Here is a 14,032-nt window from a genome sequence, read left to right as displayed (position 1 = left end):
TGTGAGTGTGTGGGTGTATGTGAGTGTGAGTGTGTGGGTGAATGTGAGAGTGAGTGTGTGGGTGTATGTGAGAGTGAGTGTGTGGGTGTATGTGAGTGTGAGTGTGTGGGTGAATGTGAGAGTGAGTATGTGTGGGTGTATGTGAGTGTGAGTGTGTGGGTGTATGTGAGAGTGAGTGTGTGGGTGAATGTGAGAGTGAGTGTGTGGGTGTATGTGAGAGTGAGTATGTGTGGGTGTATGTGAGAGTGAGTATGTGTGTGTCTGTGTGTGGGTGTATGTGAGAGTGAGCGTGTGGGTGTATGTGAGTGTGAGTGTGTGGGTGTATGTGAGAGTGAGTGACTGGGTGTATGTGAGAGTGAGTGTGTGGGTGTATGTGAGAGTGAGTGTGTGGGTGTATGTGAGAGTGAGTGTGTGGGTGTATGTGAGTGTGAGTGTGTGGGTGAATGTGAGAGTGAGTGTGTGGGTGTATGTGAGTGTGAGTGACTGGGTGTATGTGAGAGTGAGTGACTGGGTGTATGTGAGAGTGAGTGTGTGGGTGTATGTGAGAGTGAGTGTGTGGGTGTATGTGAGAGTGAGCGTGTGGGTGTATGTGAGTGTGAGTGTGTGGGTGTATGTGAGAGTGAGTGACTGGGTGTATGTGAGAGTGAGTGACTGGGTGTATGTGAGAGTGAGTGTGTGGGTGTATGTGAGAGTGAGTGTGTGGGTGTATGTGAGTGTGAGTGTGTGGGTGAATGTGAGAGTGAGTATGTGTGGGTGTATGTGAGTGTGAGTGTGTGGGTGTATGTGAGAGTGAGTGTGTGGGTGAATGTGAGAGTGAGTGTGTGGGTGTATGTGAGAGTGAGTATGTGTGGGTGTATGTGAGAGTGAGTATGTGTGTGTCTGTGTGTGGGTGTATGTGAGAGTGAGCGTGTGGGTGTATGTGAGTGTGAGTGTGTGGGTGTATGTGAGTGTGAGTGTGTGGGTGTATGTGAGAGTGAGTGTGTGGGTGTATGTGAGAGTGAGTGACTGGGTGTATGTGAGAGTGAGTGTGTGGGTGTATGTGAGAGTGAGTGACTGGGTGTGTGTGTGTGAGAGTGAGTGAGTGAGTGTGCGTGAGTGTGTAACACATATTTGTGCATGTGTATCTAATGAAGACACAACTGGACTTGGCTATAATATTCCCATGGTCACATTTCCTCCAGACACCAGATGAGTGGATAAGTAGGTGCTGGAGATCCTGTGAAAACCGATTTCCTTGGGATTCAGCGTCTCCTTCTAAAGAGGCCAAGAATGGAGAAGACACGAGGCATGTTTAAGGTGGTCCTAGCTTTAAGCCTTGGTCCTCTCAAAGCCATTCACAGACATGAAAGTGCAGTTCCCTCCTGGCACATGGGAACAGGAAACCTCAAACCGAGGAAACGTTCCCAACCTTAGCCAGCGCAGCAACTTGTGCGCACCACAGAATCTCTACAACATAAATTATTTTAAAAAGTCCCAAAGATATTGCCATATTGTGCAAAAGAAGGTTAGAGGAAGACTTCACAAACTGAGGAGCAGAGTTTAGTGTTTGCAACCAGTTTCACTTCATATCCACCGGCTTATGTTCCATTGATCTGGCTCTTTCTAGAACCTAGCGGAATAACTTATAAGAAACAGTACGTAAAATATAACATTAAAAATAAAACAAATCATTGCTTGACTTAACTACAAAGACAAAGCTTGTAGATAATTCTAGAAAAGGCACGCAGTTCCCAGACCCTGTCACACTCAGAGAAACAGATTCCTTGTTATGGAAACAATGTGGGGGAGAGGGAGCTTAGGTGGGTCCACCTGGTTCTTGTTGGAAGTCTCTCGTTTACCCAGGTTGTGACTGTTTCTTTCACTGCTGCTGGGCTGGGGGGAGATTGAGGTACACACTCTTTCAAAGTGACTTCCTCTCATCGTATTAAAGGTTCAAACCAAAGAATGGCTTTGATCTCCTGTCCCCTTCCCATACTGAGTTTGCTCAGTTTTCGGGCGCTCTGATGTTGGAATCCACCCACAGACCTGGATTCCAATCACAGGTGATGCGTATGTCTCCAAGAATGGACAAATTTCATCTGTTTTGCACAGAGGGCTGCTCTCCCTCTTTTATGACTCTACCGAAGATGTGTCCTTGGCTGTGGGGCCTATTTGTCCCTCCTTGGTGCTGCTGTCTTCCTGTGCCTCAGCTGTGCACAACATGGTCTCTTCGGAGCTGTGGCAGCTTGTCTCCTCCTCCCCCGTGCTGTTTCTCTCTTTGTCTGATCGATCGGATTCCTCTTCTTCCTCCAGTGTCAGTTCAAACTGGAACTTGTCAGTGCAAACCTCTTCGCCCTGGCTGGGGTCATCCAGTGGTGGTGAGGGGCTCTGTGGGATCATACTCTGGTACCAGTACCTGTTGTCCTCAAGTGTGTCCAGGATATCCTGGGCATCAGGGTGCACGAGGTCACCCCATGTCTCCCACAGCGGGTGCACTATGTAGTCAATGAATCCCACCTGCAAGGCACAGAGAATGGCATCAGAGACAATAAACCTTATTCCATCCCCTGACCACTTCCCTTCCTCAGCCTCTCCCGCCATTACCTTGCTCTCCCTATGCTCTCCTTGCTGTGGACATAGTTATTCCGGACCAAGATTCCTGGGAGAAGCAGGTCTTGCTGACTGTCCCACATTGTGGTCCTCATGTAGGGGAAACCTGGATTTGGGATCATTTATAACCAGACTGACACTGAGAACCAGCCCGACCTTACACTGATGGGTGCACGATAACCTGTGCTCATTCTCAAACACTGTTAGACAGGAGGAGGAGGGCAGCAGAAGTCTCCAATAACCCAGGAGGGCCGAGGCTCAATGAAATACATGGCTCCGTTGTTCATACATAACCTCTCCCTTGTTTCAGTCAATACCTGCGTCTTTTCCACGGAGGCCGTGTGTTTGTCACACATTGGGCTGATCTCCATACCGCGCTCTCGTTCCTTGTCTCCCTGACGGAAAAACTCTTCCAGGATGCGATCTGTCCACTGCCGGTACAACTCCAGTGGTTTGGTAGGATTACTCAGGTCAGCACAGTGAACCATATTCCTCATCACCTAGCAACACAAACAGACCAACTCTGAGGAACCATGGGAACTAAACTCGAGGGAGCGAGTGGGAGCTCAGATATGGTTATCAGGGATTCATTGTTTCTGCAACTTCCAACACTTCTTCACATAATCAGCACATATGTGACAGGGCACACGGTCCGTACTCTCTGACACGGGACGCACAGTCCGTGCTCTCTGACACGGGACGCACAGTCCGTATTCTCTGACACGGGACGCACAGTCCGTACTCTCTGACACGGGACACACAGTGCGTACTCTCTGACACGGGACACACAGTCCGTTATCTCTGACACTGGACACACAGTCCGTACTCTCTGACACGGGACACACAGTCCGTACTCTCTGACACGGGACACACAGTGCGTACTCTCTGACACGGGACGCACAGTGCGTACTCTCTGACACGGGACACACAGTGCGTACTCTCTGACACGGGACGCACAGTGCGTACTCTCTGACACGGGACGCACAGTGCGTACTCTCTGACACGGGACGCACAGTCCGTACTCTCTGACACGGGAGGCACAGTCCGTACTCTCTGACACGGGAGGCACAGTCCGTATTCTCTGACACGGGACGCACAGTCCGTATTCTCTGACACGGGACACACAGTCCGTACTCTCTGACACGGGACGCACAGTGCGTACTCTCTGACACGGGACGCACAGTCCGTATTCTCTGACACGGGACACAGTCCATACTCTCTGACACGGGACACACAGTGCGTACTCTCTGACACGGGACACACAGTCCGTATTCTCTGACACGGGACGCACAGTCCGTATTCTCTGACACGGGACACACAGTCCATACTCTCTGACACGGGACGCACAGTCCGTACTCTCTGACACGGGACGCACAGTCCGTACTCTCTGACACGGGACACACAGTCCATACTCTCTGACACGGGACACACAGTCCGTACTCTCTGACACGGGACACACAGTCCGTACTCTCTGACACGGGACACACAGTCCGTACTCTCTGACAATGGGCACACAGTCCGTTATCTCTGACACGGGACACACAGTCCGTTATCTCTGACACGGGACGCACAGTCCGTACTCTCTGACAATGGGCACACAGTCCGTTATCTCTGACACGGGACACACAGTCCGTTATCTCTGACACGGGACGCACAGTCCGTACTCTCAGACACGGGACACACAGTCCGTACTCTCAGACACGGGACACACAGTCCGTACTCTCTGACACGGGACACACAGTGCATACTCTCTGACACGGGACACACAGTCCGTACTCTCTGACACGGGACACACAGTCCGTACTCTCAGACACGGGACACACAGTCCGTACTCTCTGACACGGGACACACAGTCCGTACTCTCTGACACGGGACACACAGTCCGTACTCTCTGACACGGGACACACAGTCCGTACTCTCTGACACGGGACACACAGTGCGTACTCTCTGACACGGGACACAGGGTCCGTTCTCTCTGACACGGGACACACAGTGCGTACTCTCTGACATGGGACACACAGTGCGTACTCTCTGACATGGGACACACAGTCCGTACTCTCAGACACGGGACACACAGTCCATACACTCTGGCATGGGAGGACACCACGTACATACTTTCTGACAGGGGACACACACACCATACTCTCTGACCCGGGACACACAGTCCGTACTCTCTGACACGGACACCCCATCCGTAGTCTCAGACACGGGACACACAGTCCGTACTCTCTGAGACGGGACACACAGTCCGTACACTCTGACACGGGACGCACAGTGTGTACTCTCTGACACGGGATGCACAGTGCGTACTCTCTGACACGGGACGCACAGTCCGTATTCTCTGACACGGGACACACAGTCCGTACTCTCTGACACGGGATGCACAGTGCGTACTCTCTGACACGGGACGCACAGTCCGTATTCTCTGACACGGGACACACTGTCCGTACTCTCTGAGACGGGACACACAGTCCGTGCTCTCTGACACGGGACACACAGTCCGTACTCTCTGACACGGGACACATAGTGCGTACTCTCTGACACGGGACACACAGTGCGTACACTCTGACACGGGACACACAGTCCGTACTCTCAGACACGGGACACACAGTCCGTACTCTCAGACACGGGACACACAGTCCGTGCTCTCTGACACGGGACACACAGTCCGTACTCTCTGACACGGGACACACAGTCCGTACTCTCTGACACGGGACACACAGTGCGTACTCTCTGACACGGGACACACAGTCCGTACTCTCTGACACGGGACACACAGTGCGTACTCTCTGACACGGGACACACAGTCCGTACTCTCTGACACGGGACACACAGTCCGTACTCTCTGACACTGGACAAGGGTCCGTACTCTCTGACACGGGACACCCCGTCCGTTCTCTCTGACACGGGACACACAGTCCGTACTCTCTGACACGGGACACCCCGTCCGTTCTCTCAGACACGGGACACACAGTCCATACACTCTGGCATGGGAGGACACCACGTACATACTTTCTGACAGGGAACACACTGTCCGTACTCTCTGACACGGGACACACAGTCCGTACTCTCTGACACGGGACACACAGTCCGTTATCTCTGACACGGGACACACAGTCCGTACTCTCGTCTTTCCTGATGAAGGGCTTGTGCCCGAAACGTCGAATTTCCTGTTCCTTGGATGCTGCCTGACCTGCTGTGCTTTAACCAGCAACACATTTTCAGCTCTCTGACATGGGACATACAGTCCATTACTCTCAGTCACTGGACACACAGTCCGTACTCTCTGACAAGGGAGACACAGTGCGTACTCTCTGACACGGGACATACAGTCCGTACTCTCAGTCACTGGACACACAGTCCGTACTCTCTGACACGGGACACACAGTCCGTACTCTCAGTCACTGGACACACAGTCCGTACTCTCTGACACGGGACAAACAGTCCGTACTCTCTGACACGGGACACACAGTCCGTACTCTCTGACACGGGACACACAGTGCGTACTCTCTGACACGGGACACACAGTCCGTACTCTCTGACACGGGACACACAGTCCGTACTCTCGTCTTTCCTGATGAAGGGCTTGTGCCCGAAACGTCGAATTTCCTGTTCCTTGGATGCTGCCTGACCTGCTGTGCTTTAACCAGCAACACATTTTCAGCTCTCTGACATGGGACATACAGTCCGTACTCTCTGACACGGGACACACAGTCCGTACTCTCTGACATGGGACATACAGTCCGTACTCTCTGACACAGGACACACAGTCCGTACTCTCTGACACGGGACAAACAGTCCGTACTCTCTGACACGGGACACACAGTCCGTACTCTCTGACACGGGACACACAGTCCGTACTCTCTGACACGGGACACACAGTGCGTACTCTCTGACACGGGACACACAGTGCGTACTCTCTGACACGGGACACACAGTCCGTACTCTCTGACACGGGACACACAGTCCGTACTCTCTGACACGGGACACACAGTCCGTTATCTCTGACACGGGACACACAGTCCGTACTCTCGTCTTTCCTGATGAAGGGCTTGTGCCCGAAACGTCGAATTTCCTGTTCCTTGGATGCTGCCTGACCTGCTGTGCTTTAACCAGCAACACATTTTCAGCTCTCTGACATGGGACATACAGTCCGTACTCTCTGACACGGGACACACAGTCCGTACTCTCTGACATGGGACATACAGTCCGTACTCTCAGTCACTGGACACACAGTCCGTTATCTCTGACATGGGACATACAGTCCGTACTCTCAGTCACTGGACACACAGTCCGTACTCTCAGAAAGGGGGGACACAGTCCGTACTCTATGACATGTTACACACAGTCCGTGCTCTCTGACACAGGACACACAGTCCGTACTCTCTGACACGGGACACACAGTGCGTACTCTCTGACACGGGACACACAGTCTGTACTCTCTGACACGGGACACACAGTCCGTACTCTCTGACACGGGACACACAGTCCGTACTCTTTGACATGGGACACCCCGTCCGTTCTCTCTGACACAGGACACACAGTCCGTACTCTCTGACACGGGACACACAGTCCGTACTCTTTGACATGGGAGACACAGTCCATACACTCTGACATGGTACAGACAGTCCGTACTCTCTGACACGGGACACCCCGTCCGTTCTCTCTGACACAGGACACACAGTCCGTACTCTCAGACACGGGACACACAGTCCGTACTCTCAGACACGGGACACACAGTCCATACACTCTGGCATGGGAGGACACCACGTACATACTTTCTGACAGGGGACACACAGTCCGTATTCTCTGACCCGGGACACATGGTCTGTACTCTCTGACACGGGACACACAGTCCGTACTCTCTGACAGGGGACACACAGTCCGTACTCTATGACATTGGACACATGGTCTATACACTCTGACACGGACACCCCATCCGTAGTCTCAGACACGGGACACACAGTCCATACTCTCTGACACGGGACACACAGTCCGTAATCTCTGACAGGAGACATTCAGTCCGTACTCTCCGACACGGGACGCACAGTCCATACACTCTGACGCTGGACACACGGTCTGTACTCTCAGACAGGGGTGACATATTCCATAGTCTCTGACTCGGGACACACAGTTGGTACTCTCTGACACTGGACACCAAGTCCGTATTCTTTGACAAGGGACACACAGTCCATACTCTCTGACACGGGACACACAGTCCGTAATCTCTGACAGGAGACATACAGTCCGTACTCTCTGACACAGGACACACAGTCCGTACTCTCCGACACGGGACGCACAGTCCGTACTCTCCGACACTGGACACACAGTCCGTACTCTCTGACACGGGACACCTCGTCTGTAATTTCTGACAGGGGACACACAGTTTGTACTCTGTGACACTGGACTCACAGACCATACTCTCTGACCCGGGACACACGTTCCGTACTGTCTGACACGGGACACACGGTCTGTACTTTCTGACACAGGACACACGGTCCGTTCTCTCTGACACTGGACACTCAGTCCGTACTCTCAGACAGGGGTGACATAGTTTATACAGTTTCATGTGGGACACAGTCATACGGTCGCACGAGGGACACACAATCCATACTCTCAGTCACTGGACACACAGTCCGTACTCTCTGACCCGGGACACATGGTCTGTACTCTCTGACACGGGACACACGGTCCGTACTCTATGACATTGGACACACGGTCCATACACTCTGACACGGACACCCCATCCGTAGTCTCAGACACGGGACACACAGTCCATACTCTCTGACACGGGACACACAGTCTGTTATCTCTGAGACTGGACACACAGTCCATACACTCTGAGATGGGACACACAGTCCGTACTCTCTGAGATGGGGGACACAGTCCGTACTCTCTGAGATGGGGGACACAGTCCGTAATCTCTGACACTGGGCACATATTCCATACTCTCTGACACGGGACGCACAGTCCGTACTCTCAGACACGGGACACACAGTCTGTACAGTCTCACATGGGACATACAGTCCCTACTCTCTGACGCGTGACACAGAGTCCGTACTGTCTGACATGGGACACACAGTCCATACTCTCTGATACAGGATACACAGTCCTTACTCTCTGACACGGGACACACAGTCCGTACTCTCAGACACGGGACACACAGTCCATACTCTCTGACGCTGGACACATAGTCCGTACTCTCAGACAGGGGTGACATATTCCGTAGTCTCTGACTCGGGACACACAGTTGGTACTCTCTGACACTGGACACCAAGTCCGTACTGTCTGACACGGGACACACAGTCCGTGCACTCTGACATGGGACACACGGTACGAACTCTCTGACACGGGACACACAGTCCGTACTCTCTGACAAGGGACACACAGTCTGTACTCTCTGATACGGGACACAGAGTCCGTACTCTCTGACACGGTACACACAGTCCGTACTCTCTGACATGAGACACACAGTCTGTACTCTCTGACACGGGACACACAGTCTGTACTCTCTGACACGGGACACCCAGTCCGTACTCTCTGATACGGGACACAGAGTCCGTACTCTCTGACACGGGACACACGGTACATACTCTCTAACATGGGACACACAGTCCGTACTCTCTCACTTTGGGCACAGAATCCATACTCTCTGACACAGGACACACAGTCCGTACTCTCTGATACAGGACACACAATTTGTAAACTCTGACACAGACCAGCCAGTCCATATGCTATTACACAGCATGCACAGTCTGTACTTTCTGACATGGGGCACACAGTCCGTACACCCTGACCCGGGGAACACAGTCCGTGCTCTCTGACACGGGACACACAGTCTGTACTCTCTGACACTGGACACACAGTCCGTGCTCTCTGACACAGGACACACAGTCCGTACTCTCTGACACGGGACACACAGTCCGTACTTTCTGAAACAGGGCACCCATACCGTACACCCTGACCCGGGGAACACAGTCCGTACCTGAATCCTGTCAGTGTAGTTGTCCAGCAGGAGGACCCCTGAGCTCGTCACTTTCTTTGTCTCTACCATCGTTTTCAGGTCTGCGAGGAGACTCATGTGTTTTGACATATCTGTTGCCAGAACCTGTTATAGAAGCACAAGAGAAAAAATGAGACAGAGAGATTCATTTCCACCCTGCACCTTCCAGCTATTGTCGCTATTGTCGTGTGGTCACTGTTGGAATATGGAGAAAAACGACAGCCACACATTGCACCTGATCATGACCAGGTAATTGGCTTGTTTGGACACAGTGCGACATTCCTGAAGAAGGGCTCATGCCCAAAACGCCGACTCTCCTGCTCCTTGGATGCTGCCTGACCTGCTGCGCTTTTCCAGCAAGACATTTTGCAGCTCTGATCCCCAGCATCTGCAGACCTCACTTTCTTCACAGCGTGACTTGCCCAACATTATATGCTCTGAAGTCTGACCCTGACTCGGCTTCCCACTGAACCGAGGGGGGAAAACATGGGGTTGAAATGTACTCACCATGTCAATGACCATCTTGCGTAGACTTTGCCGCTGTCGTTTGGGGAGATTCTGGAATATGTCACAGTTTTCCTCCTGAAGTAGTTTGAAGCCCACAGCGAGGTGATGATTCTCCAGGACAGATTCGTCATTGTACATTAGAGCCAGCTCCGAATCTGGGAGACAGGAACAAAATGGCCATTATTGGGCCACATTCGCCCAAGGGCAGAGATCCTAAAGTTCACAAAGAATCTGTCAGAAGTAGACAGCACCCAGTCCAGAAAGGCTCCAAAACATACCGAATGCTAAGGCCCTGGATAAGCGTGCCTAACATTAAGAGCTGGGCTGATGTCCTATGCTGCCTTAGTGAGCCGTGTGATATCAAGCAATGTTGTCAATGAGCCTCAAGTTGAAACATAGAACATAGAAAAATACAGCGCAGTACAGGCCCTTCGGCCCTCAATGTTGCGCCGATCCAAGCCTACCTAACCTACACTAGCCCACTATCCTCCATATGCCTATCCAATGCCCGTTTAAATGCCCATAAAGAGGGAGAGTCCACCACTGTTACTGGCAGGGCATTCCATGAACTCACGACTCGCTGAGTAAAGAATCTACCCCTAACATCTGTCCTATACCTACCACCCCTTAATTTAAAGCTATGCCCCCTCGTAATATCTGAGTCCATACGTGGAAAAAGGTTCTCATGGTCAACCCTATCTAAACCCCTAATCATCTTGTACACCTCTATCAAGTCACCCCTAAACCTTCTTTTCTCCAATGAAAATAGCCCCAAGTGCCTCAGCCTTTCCTCATACGATCTTCCTACCATGCCAGGCAACGTCCTGGTAAAACCACATGTAGTGCTGAGGTTGTGAGCATTGCTTACAATAGACTACAACCTGAACTATGGCAGGACAGTGAATGAGACAGGACTGCTGCTATTACTGGAAACCAGGTGACAAACTTAGCTATGATGCTGCTGTCAAGACCAGATCTTTATATTTGTCTTTAATTTTGGTTTATGGACCAAAATGGGAAATGGAAACTGTTTTTGAACCAAGGAAACTGTGGAAGGAAATGTCACAGTTTTAAAACAAGTTACTGGAGCTTATTGTAAGCTATATTTGCACTGCTGCTTTGGGTAAGCAGTCAGGGGACATTGTCGGAACCATCAGCACCATGGGTGGGTGTTCAGGGCAAACAACACAGAAAATTTACAGCCCTTCAGCCCTCCAAGCCTGAGCCGATCCAAATCTACTCTCTTAACCTATCGCCCACTTCCTAAGCATCCATGTCCCTCTGCTCCCCACCTACTCATGCATCTGTCCAGACGCATCTTAAATGAATCTACCATGCCTGCCTCTACCACCTCTGCTGGCAACGCGTTCCAAACCCCCACCACCCTCTGTGTAAAGTACTTGCCATGTGTATCCCCCTTAAACTTTCCATCTCTCACCTTGAAACCGTGACCTCTCGTTATTGAACCCTTCACCCTGGGAAAAAACTTATTGCTATCCACCCTGTCTATACCCTTCATGATTTTGTAAACCTCAATCAGGTCGCCCCTCAATCTCCTTTATTCTAATGGAAATAAACCTAACTTACTCAACCTTTCTTCATAGCTAGCACCTTCCATATCAGGCAACATCCTCGTAAACCTTCTCTGCACCCTCTCCAAAGCGCCCACATCCTTTTGGTAATGTGGTGCCCAGAACTGTACACAGTATTCTAAATATGGCCGAACCAATGTCTTGTACAATTTTAACATGACCTGCCAGCTCTTATACTCAATACCCCGTCCAGTGAAGGTAAGCGTACTATGTGCCTTCTTGCCCACTCTATCCACCTGTGCAGCTACCTTCAGGGTACAATGAACCTGCACTCCCAGATCTCTCTGCCCATCAACTTTTCCCAAAGCTCTACCATTTACAGTACAGTTCGCTCCAGAATTAGACTTCCCTAAATGCATCATCTCACATTTGTCTGGATTGAACTCCATCTGGCACTTTTCCGCCCAACTCTCCAGTCTATCCATATCCTCCTGTACTCTCTGACAGTCCATTATGCTTTCTGCTACTCCACCAATCTTAGTGTCAACTGCAAAACTGCTGATCATACCAACAGTGCCCTCTTCAAGATCATTTATGTATATCACAACCAACAGTGGCCCCAGCACTGACCCCTGTGGGACACCCACTGGTCACCTTTCTCTGTTTCCAGAAACTCCCTTCAACTACTACTCTCTGTCTCCTATTGCTCAACCAGTTCTTTATCCACCTAGCTAGAACACCCTGCACACCATGTGACTTTGTCCATTAGTCTACCATGGGGAACCTTATCAAACGCCTTACTAAAGTCCATGTATCAACATCTACGGGTCTTCCTTCATCTACCAACTTGGTTGCCTCCTCCAAGAACTCTATTAAGTTGGTAAGGCATAATCTCCCCCGCACAAAACCATGTTGCCTATCACTGATAAGCCCATTCTCTTCCAAATATAAATAGGTTCTAGCCCTCAATACCTCCTCCAGCAACTTTCCCACCACTGACGTCAGGCTCACTGCTCTGTAGTTAACTGGAATGTCCCTACTACCCTTCTTGAACAGGGGTCCGCATTAACAATTTCCCAGTCCTGGCCTATGTTTAAGGATGCTACAGATATCTGTCAGGGCCCCAGCTATTTCCTCTCTTGCCTCCCTCAGCAATCTGGGATAGATCCCATCTGGACCTGGGGAAATTGTCTACCTTAATGTCTGTTAGCCTACCCAACACATTCTCCCTCCTTATTTCAACGTGATCTAGAGAAAACAAACTTCTATCTCTCATCTCAACATTCACCATGTCCCTCTCCTCAGTGAACACTGATAGTAAGTCATCATTGAGAATCTCACCCATTTTCTCAGGTTCGACTTCCTTATCCTTTTGTGGACCAAGTTTTTCTCTAGTTACCCTCTTGCTTCTTATATATGAAGAAAAGGCCTTGGGATTCTCCTTAATTCTGCTCACTAAAGTTTTCTCATGACTCCTTTTAGCCCACTTGATTTCTCGTTTAAGATTGGTCCTACTCTCCCGATATTCCTCCAAGGACCGTTCTGTTCTGAGCTGCCTGGACCTTATGTATGCTTCCCTTTTCCTCTTGGCTAGTCACACAATTTCTCCTGTCATCCACGGTTCACAAATCATGCGTTTCCTATCTCTTGTTTTCAAAGGGACGTGCCTATCCAGCACTACCTTCAACCTCTCTGTGAAAGCCTCCCACATCTCAAATGTGGACTTCCCTTCAAATAGCTGTCCCCAAGCCACAATTCCCAGCTCCTGCCAAATTTTGACATAATTGGCCTTGGCTCAGTTTAGTACCCTTCCCTTAGGACCACTCTTATCTTTCCCTGTGAGTATTTAAAAACTTACAGGATTGTGGTCACTATTCCCAAAGAAATCTCCACTGCAACTTCTACTACCTGTCCTGGCTCGTTCCGAGTCCCAGGTCCAATATCGCCCCTTCCCTCGTCGGACTATTGACATACTGCTCTAGGAAACTCTCCTGGATGCTTCGTACAAATTCTACCCCATCCAGACCTCTGACGCTAAGTGTATCCCAGTCAATGTTGGGAAAATTAAAATCTCCCGTCACCACCACCCTGCTGCCTCTACATCTTTCCATAATCTGTTTACCGATTTGTTCTTCTACCTCATGCTCAGTGTTGGGAGGGTCTGGAATACAGCCCCAACAATGTAACTGCACCCTTCTTATTTCTCAGCTCCACCCATAATGCCTCACTACCCAAGACCTCCACAGCGTGCTCCTTTAGCACAGCCGTGATATCATCCCTGACCAGCAATGCAACTCCACCGCTCCCCCCCCCTCCCCCCGCTTTACTTCCCTCCCTGCCCTGTCTGAAGCATCTAGATCCTGGAACATTTCGTTGACAATCATGCCCTTCCTACAACCAA

General features: G+C 50.8%; 1 protein-coding gene across 1 annotated transcript in view; it reads right to left on the bottom strand.

Annotated features, from left to right (window-relative positions):
- Positions 1–1,433: 1,433 nt before the first annotated feature.
- Positions 1,434–14,032, bottom strand: part of LOC132835838 (cAMP-specific 3',5'-cyclic phosphodiesterase 4D-like) — a 28,714-nt gene continuing 16,115 nt past the window's right edge. Inside the window, exons 7-10 of the mRNA XM_060854935.1 lie at positions 10,100–10,254; positions 9,575–9,697; positions 2,907–3,089; positions 1,434–2,496 (exon numbers count right to left, since the gene is read on the bottom strand). Coding sequence (XP_060710918.1) covers positions 2,110–2,496; positions 2,907–3,089; positions 9,575–9,697; positions 10,100–10,254 — 848 coding nt within the window. The 3' untranslated portion in view covers positions 1,434–2,109. The remainder of the gene's footprint in view (positions 2,497–2,906; positions 3,090–9,574; positions 9,698–10,099; positions 10,255–14,032) is intronic.

Source organism: Hemiscyllium ocellatum, chromosome 45, assembly GCF_020745735.1.
Source record: "Hemiscyllium ocellatum isolate sHemOce1 chromosome 45, sHemOce1.pat.X.cur, whole genome shotgun sequence".
NCBI lineage: Eukaryota > Metazoa > Chordata > Chondrichthyes > Orectolobiformes > Hemiscylliidae > Hemiscyllium > Hemiscyllium ocellatum.
This window is presented reverse-complemented; position numbering and strand designations above follow the sequence as displayed.